Source organism: Podarcis raffonei, chromosome 14 (assembly GCF_027172205.1).
Source record: "Podarcis raffonei isolate rPodRaf1 chromosome 14, rPodRaf1.pri, whole genome shotgun sequence".
Lineage (NCBI taxonomy): Eukaryota > Metazoa > Chordata > Lepidosauria > Squamata > Lacertidae > Podarcis > Podarcis raffonei.
The window spans coordinates 8,601,656-8,622,437 of record NC_070615.1 but is presented as its reverse complement, the minus strand read 5'-3'; the positions used below and the strand labels follow the sequence as shown (position 1 = coordinate 8,622,437).

Sequence of the window (20,782 nt, the reverse complement as noted above, 5' to 3'; positions counted from 1 at the left end):
AATTAAGTACGTAACCCGAGGTACCACTGTATTTTAAAAGACAACAAAATGAATTGGACTCCTTGGCAGGTTTTGAATAAACATACAGAAACTTACTGATTGATAACATGGTAGATACATAATATAAGGATCGATATAATTTTATAATATTTAGAGAACAACATGTGATGAGAAGTCAGAGAGAGGAGCTGAGGGAAGGGGGAGGGAGGGTTTGATGGGGAGTGGGGGGAAAGGGGGGGAAATAATGAGTATTATATGCTTTGATATATTCTTATGTTGAAATTGTTCATAAAAAAACTTTTTTAAAAAAATAGAAACATCCTTGCCCAACCATCAAAATTCACCCTGGGCCAGTGACTCTCTCTCCCATCCTTGCCCACCTTACAGGGTTGTTGAGAGGGGTGGCTGGGAAAGAACTATAACTGTCACCTTGAGGTTCTTGGAAGAAAGGTGGGGGAAGAATCATAGAATCGTAGAGTTGGAGGGAACCCCAAGGTTCATCTAGTCCAGCCCCCTGTAATGCAGGAATCTCACCTAAAGCATCCATGGCAGATGGCCATCCAACCTTTGCTTAAAAATCTCCAGGGAAGTCTCCCGAAGGAGACCATTCCACTATCAAACAGCTCTTATTGCCAGAAAGTTCTTCCTGGTGCTTAGCCAGAATCTCCTTTCTTGTAACTTAAAGCCACTGGTTTGAGTCCTTCCTTCCAGAGCAGGAGAAACCAAGCAAATTCAAATGGTACAAATGGAACAGACAAGCCTTGCACACAGATGGCGATGTCCAGAATTTTGATGAATGTGCTTCTTAAGTTTCATTAAAGGGCTGCTGGGGTGGAAGAGGCAGAATCAGCTGGAGAAGTGGAGAATAAAGGGATACTCTCTGCAAAACTGGAGTCAGCCGTGTACTTTGCACGTTCAGGAGCCAAAATCCCCCACCCGATAAGAGCTGATGGAATGACAACGGTTCGCTCAGATTGTGGGAGTTAGGGGCCAAACGATGCGAGTGGGTGCTTCCAATTGCTGCTTTTCTACAGGGCCAGCAGATACACCAGGGAAGGCAAGGAAACAGCAGGTTGAAATTACCCCGTAAAACACTTCATTAACCTTTAAATAATTATGCTAATAAATTCAAATAGATGCTGATTGTCACACTTTGCTAGGGAAGGGAGTCTCGGCTAAAGGCACTTTAAAACAGGACCAGTCTCTGCAAAGACAGCAATTCCATGTACGCCAAGAAGAGGGCAAGGGAAGAAGGGTTGGAACTGTGCAAACTCATATGCACCAATATTTCCACCGAGTGCAGCCACCCTGTTTCGGGCCCTCCAGACTCTCCCCAGGCTACACCGCTCACCAGCCCTGCTTTGCATCCTCCTGGAATGCTTTTGCCTGGCTGGAACATGTCCTGGAACCCTGATATTGCCTCTTGTTTGCCAGGATGGGGAGAGAGAGGGCAGTGCACAAGTAGAAGCCAGCCTGTTTTAGAGATGTTGAACTTAGATGCATGACTCTGCCCACTTTTGCCTCTCACACCACTGGCACGCTCCGAAGGGAACATGGCCTTCAGGCTTAAAAAATAATAATAATATAATTATAATTTATACCCTGCCCATCTGGCTGGGTTTCCCCAGCCACTCTGGGCAGCTTCCAACCAAATATTAAAAACAATACAGCGTCAGGCATTAAAAACTTCCCTAAACAGGGCTGCCTTCAGTTGTCTTTTAAAAGTGAAATAGCTGTTTATTGCCTTGACAACTGCTGGGAGGGCGTTTCACAGGGCAGGTGCCACTATTGAGAAGGCCCTCTGCCTGGTTCCCTGTAACCTCACTTCTCGCAGTGAGGGAACCGCCAGAAGGCCCTCGGTGCTGGACCTCAGTGTCCGGGCTGGACGATGGGGGTGGAGATGCTTTTTCAGGTTTGCCATCTCTCTCCTATTCAAAAGTACAGATTAGCCCTACTCAGTGGGTCCACAATAAAGGGGTGGGTGCTAAGGGCAAGGCTAGTGAGCACATCTGGTGTTCAGGGCATGGCTACTCATTGGTCTTGCACCAAGGTATAGCTTTCAAATAGGACTGTTTCTGGTGTCCATTGATAGATACTAGGACAAAATACAATCTGCCCATCTCACATGCACATATATTGTTCTGAGAGTATCCTGATGTTTTGTGTGTTTGCCAAGGTATCTTTGGCCCTTTTGTAAAATAAAATTAAAGGCAAAAAAGAAGAAGGAAATGCCTTTAAATATGTGCAGAGTGCCCTTCCTTTCTCACCAGCAGCCCCTAAGGCAGGCCTGGCTCAGATACGGGGGTGTTCAGCCCAACCATCTCCTGGTTCAGATATTTAGAAGGCAGCTAAACTAAGAACCAGGGACGCAGGTGGCGCTGTGGGTTAAACCACAGAGCCTAGGACTTGCCGATCAGAAGGTCGGCGGTTCGAATCCCCGCAACGGGGTGAGCTCCCATTGCTCAGTCCCAGCTCCTGCCAACCTAGCAGTTCAAAAGCACGTCAAAGTGCAAGTAGATAAATAGGTACCACTGTGGCGGGAAGGTAAACGGCGTTTCCGTGCGCTGCTCTGGTTCTCCAGAACCGGCTTAGTCATGCTGGCCACATGACCCGGAAGCTGTACGCAGGCTCCCTCAGCCAATAAAGCGAGATGAGCGCCGCAACCCCAGAGTCGGCCATGACTGGACCTAATGGTCAGGGGTCCCTTTACCTTTAAACTAAGAACCACAGTAAAACTGTTTTTTAAAAAAAAACACAGAGATTAAACAAATCTGTGATGCTGCTAAGTTTACATAAAACGTATTCCCATCGCAGAATTGAAGTTTTCAGGTTGCAGAATGTGAGAGGTACAGAATTTCATATAGAGTTCCAGGACAAATGCAAACACACACATACACACACAATTGCACCTTTGTGATACAGGGCTACCATAAGCATCTCTTTAACAGCCGTGGCTGCCATACTGTTTAGGCTGCACCCAAGAAAAGGTGTTTTGCCAGGTGTAGCAAAGCCCAGCCATTCTCCATCGCCATTCAAGTGGCGCCATGCATTTAGCCAAAAGGTTTATGTTCCTTGAGGGACCTTCCTTCACAAGCCAGCAATTGCTGTGCCAAGGATAATTAAACACTAATTAATGTTACCTGCAAGTGAACAAGGTTACAAAGAGCTTCAGGGTGTCTATAAAAGTTGAGATGGCATGACAACAACTGGAAGCCACACGGAAGAACCAGGGGGAAGTCATGTGAACAGAATTTCACAGGGAGATCGAACTTCTATCAAAGATGTAAGGCTGCAGTCCTATATATACTGTCAGGGAACTGCCATTGGAGCCAGAGGGAGAGGGAGGGCTCCAGGGGGATTCCGGAGAGCGTCCCGGGAGGGAGAGAAGCAGCCCATCTTCTGGGGAAGGAAATCAGCGTAGCACCAGTGGAGAAGGGGGGCAGATGGGGGAATCGGCGAGGTGGCTCCATGACTCTTCGCCGGAGACCAGCGGGGAGAGCACTGGTCCTCCACTGCCCACACCCTCCTTGTGCAGAAGGCTTCCGCGCAGGGAGAGTAGGCGCCGACTAGGCGTCAAAGAACTTTTATGCTGGAAGAAGTTCAAGAAACGCCCACTGACGGATTCTGCCAGCGATTGAGACAGCCACAGGTGAGTGGCTGTCCGGACAGTAAGAGTTCACCCAGGTAACCCAGCCAGTTGTGGTGCCGATTTACGCACGAGCAACCCCTAGAACCATTACATATACCTACCAAGGAGTAAATCCCACCGATCCATGTTTTCTATTGCAAAAACTGCAATCCTAAACATATTTACCTGGAAAACTGTAAGACCTGCTTCCCCAACCAGACCCTCCAGATGTTTTTGGCTCCAACTCCCATGTATGGCCAACAGTCAAGGATGGTGGGAATTGTTGTCAAAAGTTGGGGGAAGGTTGTTCTAAGGCAGCTTTTCTCAACCTGTGGGTTCCCAGATGTTGTTGAACTACAACTCCCATCACCCCTAGCTAGCAAGGCCAGAGCTCAGGGATGATGGGAGTTGTAGTCCAACAACATCTGGGGACCCACAGGTTGAGAACAGCTGTTCTAAGCAAACATAGGCAGGACTGAACTGCCATATTGATCCTAACCTGAAACCCAATAAGGTTTAGCACAGGGCAATATAATAAAAGAGACCCTTTTTAAAAGAGAAGACAAGCACGGACATGCTTGGCCTCTGGAAAGTTTTATAAGGGGTAGACAACATCCGTCTAAAATCCAAGATGCTATACTAAGCAGCCAGCTCTGATCTGAGCCAAGGAAAGGTTTCCCCCCAGAGGTTGTGGAATCTCCTTCCTTTTAAGCAGAGGTTAGATGGTGATCTGTCATGGATGCTTCAGCTGAGATTCCTGCATTGTAGGGGGTTGGACTAGATGACCCTTGGGGTCCCTTGCAATGCTACAATTCTATGATTCTGTCACTTATAGAAGGCAGGCTCCCCCAAGCTGGCGCCATCTGGATATTGTTGGATTTCAACTGCCATCAGCCCCAACCGGCATGGACAACAGTCAGAGATGATGGGAGGTTGTAGCTCAGTTAACATATGGAAGGCACTAGGTTAGGGAATAGAGAGAGCATCAGTGAACAGAGTGCTCAGCATAAGCAAAAGAGACAGGCCCCTGTCTCTCAGAACTTACAAGTTATATTTGTCAAGAGGGGGGAAGAACAGAGCGAGTCTCAGCGGCGACTGCAGCTAGATTCAGGAATCATCCTCAAGCTGGTACATAGTTCCTCCATATGCTGTGCTAATAGAGCCAGAGGGGAAAGCCTCTCTTTTGGAAGTTCTGAACTCCTGGGATAATTCCATGCAGCCAAAAACATGCAACAGCTTTGCTGGCTTCTAATCCATTTCAGGATCACGATATCTCAAGGACCACCTCTCCCCGTACGAACCAACAAGGACCCTACAATCGTCATCTGAAGCTTGTCTTCATTTGCCTCCTCCATGAGAGGTCCAGAGGGTGGCAACATAAGAACGGGGCCTTTTCTGCAGTGGCCCCCCATCTGTGGAATGCTCTCTCCAGGCAGGCTCACCTGGCACCGTCATTATATAGTGGTACCTCAGGTTACAGACTCTTAAGGTTACAGACTCCGCTAATCCAGAAATAATACCTCGAGGCCCCATTAGCTAAAGTGGTACCTCAGGTTAAGAACAGTTTCAGGTTAAGAACGGACCTCCAGAACGAATTAAGTTCTTAACCCGAGGTACCACTGTATATATATAGGCACCAGGCAAAAACTTTCCTTTATAACCAGGCTTTGGCCTTTAACTATCTTTGGGCTTTTTGAAGTGGACAGGGTCTGCTTAAAGTATTTCATTCTCATCTTGGTTTTAATGTATTTATGTGGCGGTTGGGGGGGGTTGTCGTTTGGTTGGTTGGAAGTCACGTTGGGTTGCCCTGGGCAAGATAAAGTGACAAGCAAATTCAATTGATGATGATGCACAATTCAAAGTCCTGGCCATCAGTCCTTCTAACAGCAATCGCCAGCAGTGAGTTCCAACAAGGCTGTAGTCAAAACAAGACTGATAATTTGTAAACCAAGAAATCTTTTATACAGTGGTACCTCAGGTTGAGAACTTAATTCGTTCCGGAGGTCCGTTCTTAACCTGAAACTGTTCTTAACCTGAAGCACCACTTTAGCTAATGGGGCCTCCTGCTGCCGCTGCTCTGCCGCTACAAGATTTTGTTCTCATCCTAAAGCAAAGTTCTTAACCTAAGGTAATATTTCTGGGTTAGCAGAGTCTGTAACCTGAAGCGTATGTAACCTGAAGCATATGTAACCCGAGGTACCACTGTATATATAAAACTGGGACTGATAAGAAATAGTCTGGTGGAAGTGGAAGTGGTTTATCAGCATCCTTGAGGCAGAACCTCAAAAACAGGGTTGGGACAAGGGTTAAGGAGAGGGCCTTCTCAGTGGTCATGCTCAGTTTCTGAAACTTTGCTCCTTCCCACCAGCTCTCAAAGCAGGGGCCAGCTCTATCATTAGACAAAGTGAGGCAGCTGCCTCAGGCCCAGTGTTCTGGCTGGACTAATGGCAATGAGCAGTGTGCATGCACATGAGTTCCTTAACCACCAGTGGTGAGAAATCCGTGGTCCTCCAGATGGTTAGGGCTGGGCGATATCTGGTTTTCAGCATCGATATATCAGCAGCTAAATACCGACGCGGGTGGCGCTGTAGGGACGCGGGTGGCGCTGTAGGGACGCGGGTGGCGCTGTGGGTAAAAGCCTCAGCGCCTAGGGCTTGCCGATCGAAAGGTCGGCGGTTCGAATCCCCGCAGCGGGGTGCGCTCCCGCTGCTCGGTCCCAGCGCCTGCCAACCTAGCAGTTCGAAAGCACCCCTGGGTGCAAGTAGATAAATAGGGACCGCTTACCAGCGGGAAGGTAAACAGCGTTTCCGTGTGCGGCTCTGGCTCGCCAGAGCAGCGATGTCACGCTGGCCACGTGACCCGGAAGTGTCTGCGGACAGCGCTGGCCCCCGGCCTCTTGAGTGAGATGGGCGCACAACCCCAGAGTCTGTCAAGACTGGCCCGTACGGGCAGGGGTACCTTTACCTTTAAATACTGAGATATGCTAATATGTTTCTATGTCTGCGATGTATTTCGGCTGCTTCTTCCACCCCACCTTAGGGGAGGAAGAAGCAGCCAAGATACATCGCCAAGCCCTACTGAGCAAGCCCTCCCTGGCTCACACCTCTGCCTGAGCCTTTGCCATCTGCAGGCAATTTGAGCTGGGAATACATCATGGCTCCCAGGCCACTACAATTCACTGCCAGCTCAAAATGTCTGAAACTGGTATCATGGCATGAACACCATGCCAGTTTCAGACAATTTACTAACATATCACCCAGGTCGACAGATGGATTCCAACTTCCGTCAGCCCCAGCCAGCAAAGCCAAGGGTCAGGGATGAGAAGAATGGAAAGTCGAACAACAAATAACCCCACTCCTTCCATATGCACCCGGATGACAGTGTTTGGTCCAGAACTACGAGATACCCCGCGCTCACCCCTTTCTCCTCTCCACTTTCTCCCACCCTCAAACCATCCCTTTCACTGCAAAAGTTCTAGGAGCCTCCCTCCCCACTAAGGCTGGCTGGAATAAACAGCACCGAAAACTCTTACACAGAATCAAGACATTAACGGCCAGAGAAGCAGCCCTGCCGAAGGAGCGTCCTTTACAATAAACAGCGCTTAATAAAGTGTCCCTGCTGCCGTTATTTATGAGTTGTTTCAGCATCTCCCTCTCCCTCTCCCGTATTCCTGGAGCTTGTCACCAGGCAGCAGCAGCAGCAGCAGCATCCCAGAGCCCTGCAAGAGCCATCAAACATCCGCTCCCGAGTGCCTGCCGACAGCCAGCCAGGATATTTCGAGCATCGAGTTAACCGCAGCCCAAATAATGCAAATCAATGAGGGCTTGGATCAGGCAACAGGGCAGGGACCTGTTCAGAAATTCTGTCTCGGATCGTGGGAGGGAGCACAAAAGACCACACCCCCCCCCCAAAAAAATCCCTCCTGTGCCCAAGTGCAAGGAAGGGAGTCAGGGAGAGAGGTCACCTCTTCAGCTTTCAAATCAAAGGCAGGGTGAAAGCTGGGGTGGGGAAATTTTTTCAGTCCAGGGGCCACACTCTCTTCTAGATAACCTTCCAGGGGCCACTGTTAGAATTCCTGCTCCATGATTGCAGTCATGGGATTTTTGTCTTTCACATGGCGGTATATGTTTTGACTCCACAGAGTGGGAAGTGACAGAGACAGGAAGTTTGTGTTACTGTGTTCCGTGAAGTGGGACTATTGTCCTTTGTTCTTTTCCTCTTTGCTGCCTGATGCTAGAGAAAGAGAGAGCCATGTTGCAGTGCTCCGTGTGTGTTTATATGTAAATAAAGTAGATTAGCCAAAATGCTGAGTTGCTGAGGTCTGTCAAGCATGATGCACAAACTCTGCGGATCCCTAAGTGTGCCGGTGTCGGTTGGCATCAGTCACTGTGATGTTCGGGCTGAAGAAAGCTTTTGAAGCTCCTGAACGATTGACCAAGAGGGAGGGAACATGCCAATCGGGCATGTGTCTCTGCCAGGGTCCTACTCGAGTGTAGGCTGAACTCCTGACAGCCACAAGCAGGCAGTAGATGGGGCAGAGGCAGAGCAATTGCTATAAATTTTATGTTTGCAGATTTGGCTAGTTTCTCTACAAACTAGACTAGACAGGCCACTAGCCAACCAAACATTAGGAAGAACTCTGACAGTAAGAGCTGTCCAACAGTGGTACTGACCACCTTGGAAGTTGGTGAGCTGTCCTTCATTGAAGGTTTTGAAGCTCATTCACTGGAGGTTTCTAAAGAAGTCCCAACGAAAGAAATATGGGTTTTCAAGTGAAAGATAATAGACTCTGCAGGGATGGCGAAGCTGACGGCAAAAATAAGAGATCAAAAAGATGAGAACTTTGCTGGAGGTTCTTTTCTGACTATGTGAGAAAAAAGCCATAGTCAAATGTAATCACAAGCAGGATTTGAATAATAGGAAGGAGAACAAATGAATGACTGTGACATAAGTTATAATACAATAAATGGCAGCTGTGGCAGCAGATAAAGGAAAACAACAGGAACATCACGGATCTAAGGATGGGAAGTCAAAATGTAAAAACAATAATATTATATTGAAAGTGAATTGAAGAAGATTGGAAAACGTTTATTGAATATATGGGAAATAATTGTGTACAGCTGAAAACGCTGGCAGCATTAAGATAAATTCAACAGTGTAAATAAGTTTTGATGGATGTAATAATGGAATACCGAATGGTATAGTTTCTGTAAAATATGCAGGGTTTATGATATGTAAAATGAACCATGGAAAGAGAAGAAGGGAAGTCATGGATATCTTAAGAATGTAAAATGAGGATTTTGAATTGTAAAACAGAAAATTTAATTTTATACATAGGGATTCCTGAGCTGCAATTCCTGCATTGCAGAGGCCTGGCAAGAGGCAAACCTTCCAACTCTAGAATTCTAGGTTCTTTGCTTCCCTTTCCCCACCTGGCCTTGATTCTATGGTTTTCCTGAGCAGCAGCCATACTTTTCTCACACAAAGCCCCCCAGCAGCATGCCAGCCCCCAGCCATCCTCCCCTCCCTGCTCCCACCCCTGACCTGTGATGGTGACAGAGGCGTGGGTCTCCTGCCGCAGCAATGGGTTCCTCACTAAGCAGCTGTAGGTGCTGTTGGGCTCCAGCACCACCCGCAGGATGCTCCGCACGTCGAAGAGGCCCTCCTCGTTGGCCACCTGGGAGGTGGTAATGTTCTCCGTTATGTTGTTGCCGTGGCCATCTTGCCACAGCACCGTCGCCTCAGGGTAGCCGGAAAAGGTGTGGCATATCACCGTGACCAGGTCTCCCGGCTTCAGGTTCTTGTTGGGCTCCAGGTTCAAGTTGGGCTTGGAGTAGAAGGCTGGAAGATGAGGAGGAGGAGGTGGAATGCTGTTCAGCCCACAAATTTATTAAGTACATCCCTTATCATATATCAACTAAGGTAACATTAAAAAAACTTGCATTATACAAAACACATTACATTGCTTGCGAAAAAATACATATATTAGCAAAGAATTTTCACTGGAAGGCTAAGGAATCTTTGTGATCTTCTTTCTGTTTAAAGAATCGCAAACTGATGAAGAAATGTAAGGGAGTAAATGCAAGTTGGGGGAGGGGGACCAGGACTCAGCCTTTAGCAATGGTTCTCAAAGTGCGTGATGTACCTGTCAGGATGCTGTCAGTGGCTCCCGGCTGGTTGCCCAGGAAAGCATAAAGACCAGGAAAAGTTTCTTACCGTCCTTTTTAAAACACTAAAAACTTCCCTAAACAGGGTTGCCTTCAGATATCTCCTAAAAGTCAGATAGTTGTTTATTTCCTTGACATCTGATGGGAGGGCATTCCACAGGGCGGGCGCCACCACTGAGAAGGCCCTCTGCCTGGTTCCCTGTAACCTCACTTCTCAAAGTGAGGGAACTGCCAGAAGGCCCTCGGCGCTGGACCTCAGTGTCCGGGCAGAACGATGGGGGTGGAGACGCTCCTTCAGGTATACAGTGGTACCTCAGGTTACATACGCTTCAGGTTACATACGCTTCAGGTTACAGACTCCGCTAACCCAGAAATAGTACCTCAGGTTAAGAACTTTGCTTCAGGATGAGAACAGAAATCGTGCTCCGGTGGCACATCAACAGCAGGAGGCCCCATTAGCTAAAGTGGTGCTTCAGGTTAAGAACAGTTTCAGGTTAAGAACGGACCTCCAGAACGAATTAAGTACTTAACCCGAGGTACCACTGTACTGGGCATAGTACAGTATAGTATCAAAATATTATTATTATTTATTTGCAGAATATATAGCTGTATGGTTTTATACTTTCTAGATGTCCCGTGATCATATTATAATGTAGTTGTGTTCTGTGTTACAAATCGAGCACTGCTAGGGGCTGTTTCTGCGTGTTTTACAATGCATTTCTTATCGACAGAAATGTTGGTGCATCATGAGCAAATTTTTATTCTGAAAGGGTGTCCCCGGGGGGGAAGCTTGAGAACCGCTGTCCTAGGGACTCCCTGAGGGAGGGTGGCCGATGGCCCCTGATGCCCTCCCTCTCACCTGCCACCTGCAGCGTGACGGCCGCGCTGCTGTAGCCCTGGACTTTGACGAAGCACGTGAAGCTTCCCTCATCCGCAATCCGGACGCGGCGCAGCAGCAGAGAGACGTTGCCCCTGGGCAGCTGGTCGTAGAAGAGAGCCGTGCGGTTGGTGTAGCTCCTCCCTTGGTTGGCCAGTTGGTCCTGGCCTTCCGCAAAGCTGTGCACCAGCCGCTTGGTGTCCGTCAGCTGCCAGATGAGGCTGAGTTTGTCCAGGCTGAAGTTGGCGTCCGGGGAGAAGGAGCAGCACAAAGTCGCGTCGCGGCCAAAGAGGGTGACCACCGGATCGTCGGGTACCACAATTTCGACAGCTCCTGGTTGTGAGGAGGCAAGCAGGGAGAGAAGGCACACAGCAGTGAGATTTCGGCAGCAAAAGGCTACACAAACACCAAGCCCTGGAATAATAATAATCTAAATGTCAGGTAGTTCTTGTTCTCTTTGACATCTGATGGGAAGGCGTTCCACAGGGCGGGTGCCACTACCAAGAAGGCCCTCTGCCTGGTTCCCTGTAGCTTTGCTTCTCTCAATGAGGGAACTCAGAGCTGGACCTCAGTGTCCGGGCAGAACGATGGGGGTGGAGACGCTCCTTCAGGTATACTGGGCCTTTGAGGCCGTCTAGTGCTTTAAAGGTCAACACCAACACTTTGAATTGTGCTCGGAAACGTACTGGGAGCCAGCGTAGGTCTTTCTAGACCGGTGTTATGTGGTCTCGGCAGCTGCAGTGAAAGCAGCAATCCCTCTTGCTGTTCTGGCTTCTGGGATAGCTGCGCAGCCTGCATTCGCTCCATAAGACGCACACACATTTCCCCTTACTTTTTAGGAGGGAAAAAGTGAGTCTTATAGAGCAAAAAATACGGTAATTTAGTACAACAAAAACAAAATGTGTACACTTGTAAATTCTCTAATATATTTGAAATCAAATGAACACACGTCTGTCAATCTTTGAAAGTCTGTAGAAGTATAATAAGTCTATAGATGAAACAAAGCAATAGATGCTATCCTGTGGGCTAAGCGGTAAAACTTTTTAGATGTTCATGGTGCCGAAGTAGTAAGTGAATAACAACGTAGGACAGTGATCCCGGATAATCTGACTGTTTCACTGGAATCTTCTTCAGCACAACCCATAGATTAGAAAAATGCACAAGGAGCAGTGATCTTAAGGATATGTAACCATATTAGAGAATTTACAAGTGCACACATTTTGTTTTTGTTGTACTAAATTATGTACCGTATTTTTCGCTTTATAGGATGCACCGGACCATAGGACGCACCAGACCATAGGAGGGGGAGAACAAGAAGAAAAAAATTCTCCCCCTCTCTGCTCAGCGCCTCTTTAGCAAAGCAGCAGGAGAAATGGAGCCCCTTCCATTTCTCCTCCCGCTTCGCTGAAGGGGCGCTGCGCAGAGAGGGAAAACTGTGCAGCGCCTCTCCAGCAAAGCGAAGCCTGGAGAGGAAGAGGGATCGGTGTGCACCGACCCCTCTCGCTCTCCAGGCTTCAGGCAGCTATCTGCAAGCCTTCTGAGCGCAGCGAGAACTCCCGCTGCTCTCCGAAGCCTTGCGGATAGCTGCCTGAAACCCCAGTTCCCACTGCGCTCCGGGGGCTTCAGGCTTCTCCTTTTTAGCCGTGGGGCTGGGGCAGGGGAAGCCCGAGCTTCCCCCAACCCCAGCCCCCAAAACAGGTCGGGGAGTGGCGGTCCCTTCTCCCTCCTGGGGAAAAGCCCGCAAGACCCGCGTGAAGCTTGTGTGCAGCTCTTGGGGGCTTTTCGTGCCTGCCTCCCCCCTGCATTCGCTCCATAGGATGCACAGACTTTTCCCCTTAGTTTTTAAGAGGGGAAAAGTGCATCCTATGGAGCAAAAAATACGGTATATTATGCAATAAGAATTGCAAGGCTATCTAGTATACTGGTCATCATGTTGCTTGTGTTGTTTGTTGTGTTAAGTTTCCAACACAGGGGTTTGTTGTTCCTTTGGACCACATCAGTGAGGCCAAGAGACGGGTCTTGTCACCTGGGCGGCCCAGGGCCTGCTTGCATGGATACTGAACTATGTGGTCCTCAAGGCTAACCTTAAATATGACACCACCTACACAATGCAGATTCCCTCCAGCCCCACTCCGTGCAAGGGAATAGATCCAGTGGAAAGGAATCAAAGGGGAAATGTGTGGCATTAGCAAGCGGTGTGACCCTTTCGGCCCCAGAACACAGCACTAGGACCAAAAGGAGTCAGGAGCAATGGTGGAACATTGCTGCCCCCTGCTGCCCAGAAGGAGGTGTTGCAACTTTTTCCTGATTTAAAAAGCAATGAATCAGCATGGGGACGACTAGACACTGACAATAGCATTAACTGCAGGTGCAAAGCCCGCAACCACCTTCCATCAATCAAGTATGGGTCACAACAACAAGTAAAGGCTCGAGGTTTCTTTTGCTGCCCTCTCTTTTCTGTGCCAGATGGAGGGGGAGCCTGAAAAAAGGACAGTGTCTAAGGAAGAGATTTGCTGGGTCAGACAGAAGGCCTGCCCACGTATACCATCCCATTTCCCACAGGGGGGAAACAGATTCCTCTAGGACAGCCTTTCTTAACCTGTGGGTCCCCAGATGTTGTTGGACTACAACTCCCATCACCCCTAGCTAGCAAGGCCAGAGCTCAGGGATGATGGGAGTTGTAGTACAACAACATCTGGGGACCCACAGGTTGAGAACCGCTACTCTAGGACATGGATCGGCAAACTAAGGACCAGGGGCCGAATCCGGCCCAATTGCCTTCTGGATCCGGCCCATGGACCGTCCAGGAATCGTCGAGTGGATCGGCAGGGGGTTCTGATCATTCAGGCTGCGCCATTCCTCCCCCCACACACACACACCTCCTCCCTCCCTCCTCCTGGCTTCTCCCTGCCCTGCCTAGAGGAGGAAGGAGGCTGGACTTTGTTGAGCCAATTTTGAGCTGAGCGCCATTTTAAGCAGCCCCTCTCCAGAGCCAGCCCTTTCCCACTGCTCATCGTCCCACTACCAGCTCCTGCCACTCGCAAGGCACAGGTAAGCAGCCACTGGGGCTCGTCCGGTGCTGTGGAGACGGGAGGGAAGAGTCGTGGGGGGGATTTTTTTTCAAAATACAGTATTTTCCGCTCTATAAGACGCACCAGACCATAAGGCGCACCTAGTTTTTGGAGGAGGAAAACAAGAAAAAAAATATTCTGAATCCCAGAAGCCAGAACAGCAAGAGGGATCTGGCGTCTGGGATACCGTGTGGCTGTTCTGGCTTCTGGGATAACCGCACCAAGCCTCTTCAGGGCAGTGGGATGAAGGCTCCCCCTGCCGGAAGAGACTGTGCGCGGCTAAGGCAGAAGCCAGGAGAGGCGCTTCGCTGAAGGGGCGCTGCGCATCTCTCCCTCTCTGCACAGCGCCATTCGCTCCATAAGACACACTCACATTTCCCCTTACTTTCTAAGGGGTGAAAAGTGTGTCTTATGGAGCGAAAAATACAGTAGTCTGGCCCACCCCAAAGTCTGAGGGACAATGGACCAGCCCCCTGTGGAAAAAGTTTGCTGAGCTCTGCTCTAGGAATCCCATCCTGACCTCTATGCACACTCACACAGAGAAACTGGTATTCAGTGGTACTCTGCCTTTGAACAGAGTCTCTATTCAGCCATCACGGTTAAAAGCCATACACTGACCTAGAATCCCAGAACTGTAGACTTGGAAGAGACCTTGAGGGTCATCCAGTCCGACCCCCTGCAATGCAGCAACATGCAGCTGTCCCATATGGGGACTGAACCTGCAATCTTGGCGTTATCAGCATCATGCGCTAACCAACAGAGCTATCCTCTGGGAATTCATCTAATTGTGTCATCCGAGTAAGAGCACTGCAGCAGAGGCTAGGAACCTTTTTCAGGACAAGGGACGCATTTCTTTCTGGGCAACCTTTTGGGGGCCACATGCTGGGAATGGGCAGGGCCGGAGGCAAAAGTGGGTGGAGCAAAGGATGTATACTTTACCTGTCAACCAGGATTGACTAGACAATGGGCGATGGTTTTAATTTCTATAGCAAAGGTGTCAATGGACCTTAAATTACAACTTATACAACAAAAAACAATTTTAAAATTTATTGGATTCCGCTACGTTTGTATAGAACAGGACTGTCTAGAACAGCATTTTATTGGAAATGTAATAAGGATAATGCTTCTTTAAAACAGGTTTTTACATTGTCCTGCACTTACTAAGTCTTGGGAGCACGTAGTGGATTATATAAATATGACTGTGTGGAAAAGCTAACATTTTCAGAGGATATTCTTATTTTGAACTATATACCCTCTATATGGGATTTGACAACTGGACAACATAAATGGATTCTCTGTGCCTTTACTATGGCCAAAAGACCGATATTGCTGCATTGGAAAGAGAAATGCACCTTGTGATAATTAATTCCATAGTTTAATCATGCACTGCGTGACCCAAAGCAGAGGCATGTTCTCCAGCAAAACTGTGGTAAGTTCAGAAGCAACTGCCTATGTAAAGGTAAAGGGACCCCTGACCATTAGGTCCAGTCATGACCGACTCTGGAGTTGCAGCACTCATCTCACATTATTGGCTGAGGGAGCAGGCGTACAGCTTCCGGGTCATGTGGCCAGCATGACTAAGCCGCTTCTGGCGAACCAGAGCAGCGCACGGAAACGCCGCTTACCTTCCCGCCGGAGCGGTACCTATTGATCTACTTGCACTTTGATGTGCTTTCGAACTGCTAGGTTGGCAGGAGCTGGGACCAAGCAATGGGAGCTCACCCTGTCGCAGGGATTTGAACCGCCAACCTTCTGATCGGCAAGCCCTAGGCTCTGTGCTTTAACCCACAGCACCACCCGCATCCCTAACTGCCTATGTAAATACATCCAAATACAGAAATGTTTCTCTAAGAAACAGTGATTGATTAATCTGAATTTACGGGGAACCCTTGCAGGTCGCCTGATGAGCAGGGTTGCGAGGAAGGAAGCACAGGCGTCTGACTAACCATAGGGCTTATTACTAAACAGGCTTGTTATTGTTTCTAAGCAACTCCAAGTTTTAGTTCCCCTGAGTCACCTTATTATATAGTGGGGAGAGAGGGAGACTGGAAGTTCCTCCATTCGCACACTAGATGTCGCCCTTGCTCTGATTTTATGAATCCAGTCGCTGCAAAAGGAACCTCAGCAGCGCATTGTCTATCAGCACTGAGTATCATGAAAGAAAATCATGGGGAACAGTCCTCTATCTGAGGGCTGAACCTCATTGCAGAGTACGGCTACTCCCGTGTGTGTGAATCCCGGACAGATCCCAAATTTACATAAAAACCCAGTGATACAGCTAACTGAATATCAGAAGCTGCCTTCTGCTGACTCAGACCATTGGTCCACCTGGTTCAGTGCTGCCTGCACGGACTGGCAGCATCTCTCCAGGTTTGTGGGAAGGCCGTCTCCCCCAGCCCTACCTGGAGATCTCCAGGGATTGGACTTGGGGCCTTCTGCATGCCAAGCAGATGATCTACCCCTGAGCGTCAGGGCTGGATCATCAGCAGGTCAGAATGGAGACTCGGAGACTCAAAGTGAAGCCAGATTTTTAATTATTATTATTATATAATTAATTATTATATAATTATATAATTAAATATTATTATTATTATTATTATTAAATAATCATTAATACAATTATTAATTTATTAATATTAATACAATTAATAATAATAATAATAATAATAATAAATCTTATTTATACCCCGCCCTCCCCAGCCAAGACCGGGCTCAGGGCGGCTAACAACCAATAATAAAAACAAGTTGATTAAGATACAACTAAAAAACAAGATTAAAATACAACATTAAAACATTAAGATGCAGCCTCATCACAGGAGGAGAAAGGAAAAAAGAAAGAGGGGGAGGGAATCAAATTGATTCCAAGCCAAAGGCCAGGAGGAACAACTCTGTCTTACAGGCCCTGCGGAAAGAAATCAGATCCTGCAGGGCCCTGGTCTCATGAGGCAGAGCGTTCCACCAGGCCGGGGCCAGAGTTGAAAAGGCCCTGGCTCTGGTTGAAGCTAATCTAACTTCCTTAGGGCCCGGGACCACTAGGGTGTTGCTATTTATGGACCTTGAGGCTCTCCATGGGGCATACCAGGAGAGGCGGTCCCGTAGGTACAAGGGTCCTAGGCCGTGAAGGGCTTTAAAGGTCAAAACCAGTATACAAGCAGAGAGCATGCAGGGGACGTTGCCAAGTCTAGCTCTGGGCCGCTCCTGCTTCAGCCTAAATCTCCGCCTCCAGATGTCTCCCACGCCAGCATAAACTCCAGAGAGGAGGGCTGCCCCTTTGGCTTTCTGAGCTTTCTATTCAGCTACATGCAAAACCCTGTGTAATATTCCTTTCCAACCAGGGAAGGGAGGAGAGTGAGGGATGGGCTGTTGCTGAGTGGTTAGAGCAGGGGTCCCCAAACTAAGGCCTGCGGGCCGGATAAGGCCCATGGGACTTGTTTATCCGGACTGCGGCAACCCCTGCCACCGCCCGCTCTTACCAGCGCTGCGCTGCGCGGCTGCCCACTTCCGGGTTGGAGGAGCACTGGAAATAGCTTGTGCGCATGTGCAAGCATTATTTGTGCATGCGCAAGCGTTATTTCCAGTACACATCCAGGTCGGAGGAGGCCCATGCACATGCGCACAAGCTATTTCCGGTGCTCCTCCGACCCAGAAGTGCGCCGGAAATAGCATATGCGCACACGTATGGGCATGCACTCCCCCCGCCCTCCAGCCCACTGCACAATCAGCGCTGGAGACACCGGCCCGAGGCGCGGTAAGTTTGCTGACCCCTGGGTTAGAACATCTCCCCTGCGTGCAGAAGGCTGCAAACCACACTTAGTACCTGCGCCTGGAGTTCCTCAACCCTGAGTTAATGTATGAAGCTATTTTGCACTGAATAAGGTTCATGAGTCACCTAACCCAGTACAGTGGTACCTCGGTTCTCAAACTTAATCCGTTCCAGAAGTCTGTTCCAAAACCAAAGCGTTCCAAAACCAAGGCACGCTTTCCCACAGAAAGTAATGCTAAATGGATTAATCTGTTCCAGACTTTTAAAAACAACCCCTAAAACAGCAATTTAACATGAATTTGACTATCTAATGAGACCATTGATCCATAAAATGAAAGCAATAATCAATGTACTGCACTATAAAATAAATAAGAGAGTATTGTTGATGATAAAAAAAATAATTTCTTACCTGCACTGATGATGGTTATTATTTGAATGGGGGGCTATTATCCATTTCCACAGTCACACAATCAATCAATCAATCAATCAGTCAGTCAGTAGCTGAAGTGGGTTCCGCACAGTCACAAAAACAAATTAACCGGAAAAGCCTCAAAAACAAAAAGCAAAATAAATAGCAAAAACAAACGTGCCAAACTTAATCTGTTCTGGAAGTCTGCTTGACTTTCGAAATGTTTGAAAACTAAGGTGATTGGTGCAGGCGCCCCAGAAACAATAGCCGACAGCCACATCAGACGTTCGGCTTCCGAAAAACGTTTGAAAACTGGAACACTTATTTCCAGGTTTTCAGCATTTGAGAAACAAGGTACCACTGTATTGTTTACTCTGACTGACAGCCATTGTCCAGGGTCTCAGATGGGAGACTCTCTCATCCCTGGCCACCTGTGAACCAGCGGACAAACCTAAGACTAAAGAGAGCAGGGCATGGTCAGGAAACCTCAATTTCCCCTCTCTTCCAGCCTGCAAAATCCTGGAAATATTTTGAAATATGTGTAAAGGTCTGGGTCTCACTCCTGAAAATCAGAGGCCCCCGAATCCAGGACAGAATCTTGCAGAGGCACAAACCAGAAGCATCTCTACCCCTTACCAGCCAGTGCTGACAGCAGAAGACCAGCGATCCACAACTGGAAGCACATCTTTCTTGCAATGTTTTTTCCCTTAGGGACAGAGCGCTGGAAGGCAATTTTAGGGAGAGCAAATCTTCACACCTTCCTAGGAGAAAAAAAGTAACAAAAAAAATCAGCCATGAACTCCTCAAAAGACAATTCCATCTCTGGATTGGTCAGCTGCTTTTGATAACCCTCAGGGACTTCTAGAGAAGATGGGGCAAAGCACACCTGAGGAACCTGTCGCTCTGTGATGCAGCTGGACTCCAACTCCCCAGGGTCCAAGCCAGCAGGTCCAATGGTCAGGAATGAGAGGAGTTGTAGTCCAACAACATATGGAAGGTCACAGCTTCACCACTCCTGAAATGATCACACATCCTGCCTCTGCTTATCCCTCTGCGGCCCCAATGACCCTTTCGGATTTTAGATTGGAATCTCTTTGGGGCAGGGAGCTTCTCTCTGTAAAGCAGGGCTGGGAAACCGGTGGGCCTCCAGATACTGTCAGGATCTAACTCGCATCAGCTACAGCCAGCAGGGCCATGGTCAGGGGTGGTGGAAGACGTGGTCTGGCAGCCTCCCCAGCCCCATTGATGGTGCCAAGTCAGCAAAACAAGGACACTGAAACAAAACAAAGTCTCTATCTGCAAGCCCCGTTGGCTGTGTCGGAGATTGCCAAAAGACCAGTAAGGCACACTTTATTGTTACTAATGGAATTTAGGTAAAGGTAAAGGGACCCCTGACCATTAGGTCCAGTCACGGCCGACTATGGGGTTGCGGCGCTCATCTCGCTCTATAGGCAGAGGCAGCCGGTGTACAACTTCCGGGTCATGTGGCCAGCATGACTGAGCCTCTTCTCGCAAACCAGAGCAGCGCACGGAAACGCTATTTACCTTCCCGTTGGAGTGGTACCTATTTATCTACTTGCACTTTGACGTGCTTTCAAACTGCTAGGTTGGCAGAAGCAGGGACCGAGCAACAGGAGCTCACCCAATCGCGGGGATTCAGATGGACCGCCGACCATCTGATCGGCAAGTCCTAGGCTCTGTGGTTTAACCCACAGCGCCACCCGCGTCCCACTAATGGAATTTATATCCTGCTTAATGCCAAAATAGGCTTTTAAATGGTTTATGGAGTATACCAATGATAGAATCATAGAACTGCAGAGTTGGAAGGGACCCCAAGGGTCATCTAGTCCAACCCACTGTAAAGCAGGAATCACAACTAAGGAGTCCCTGACAGATGGCCACCGAACCTTCAGAAAGAGAGGCCACCATATTCTGATATGGTCTCCTAAGGCCCCTAGATCTAAATAAAATACATTTTCCCCTCCCCTGCACTATAACCCTGCCTACTTTTTGAAAACAGAATACTTTCTTTGGTGTGCCTGTTTTCTTCATTCAGTTTCAGAATTTGTAAGCATGCGTGCTATTTCCTGAATTTCCGAGATAAATGGAAAGAATGATTCATTCTCTAGACCATGTTCCCACTTACATCTTGTATTTGCATTATGTTGTTAAGTTATATGGAATTGTTTACAACAGGCATGGCCAAAGCCCGCTATGGGGGCCTAATGAGGCCTCTGTGGCAGAATATGTTCTGTAAAATTGTAAGAAAAAGCTCAGCAACTTTGGGGTTAAATCCTTTAAAAAGGGCTCAACAACTTCTGGGTAAAATTGTAAAACTTTGGTTGGCCCTCACACATGTTCACGTCATCAAATCTGGCCCTCTTTGAAAAAAGTTTGGGCACCCCTGGTTTACAATGCTTGAGAAATCAACTCCCTCATTTTTTTTGGGGGGGGGGTAGTAACTGTTAACTAACTTGGGCTTTTTAAAGCCCCAAAGTCGTTCTCTCCCTGCCCCTTTGTTCTACTAAAATAGTGCTTTAAATACCTGGCCATTATTTGGCAGACCTTGATGGGTCTAATACAGTGGTACCTCAGGTTACAAATGCTTCAGGTTGCATACGCTTCAGGTTGCAGACTCTGCTAACCCAGAAATAGTACCTCGGGTTAAGAACTTTGCTTCAGGATGAGAACAGAAATCGTGTGGCGGCAGCGGGAGGCCCCATTAGCTAAAGTGGTACATCGGGTTAATAATAATAATAATAATAATAATAATAATAATAATAATAATAAAATTTTATTTATACCCCACCCTTCCCGGTTCAGAAAACCGGGCTCAGGGCGGCTAACAACAAATTTAAAACACTTAA

General features: G+C 48.1%; 1 protein-coding gene across 1 annotated transcript in view; it reads right to left on the bottom strand.

Annotated features, from left to right (window-relative positions):
• The window catches only part of CD276 (CD276 molecule), a 47,273-nt gene that overhangs the window by 11,625 nt on the left and 14,866 nt on the right, over nt 1-20,782 (bottom strand). The window contains exons 2-4 of the mRNA XM_053365410.1: nt 18,552-18,676; nt 10,655-11,005; nt 9,173-9,469 (exon numbers count right to left, since the gene is read on the bottom strand). Of these exons, the coding sequence (XP_053221385.1) occupies nt 9,173-9,469; nt 10,655-11,005; nt 18,552-18,600 (697 nt within the window). The 5' untranslated portion in view covers nt 18,601-18,676. The remainder of the gene's footprint in view (nt 1-9,172; nt 9,470-10,654; nt 11,006-18,551; nt 18,677-20,782) is intronic.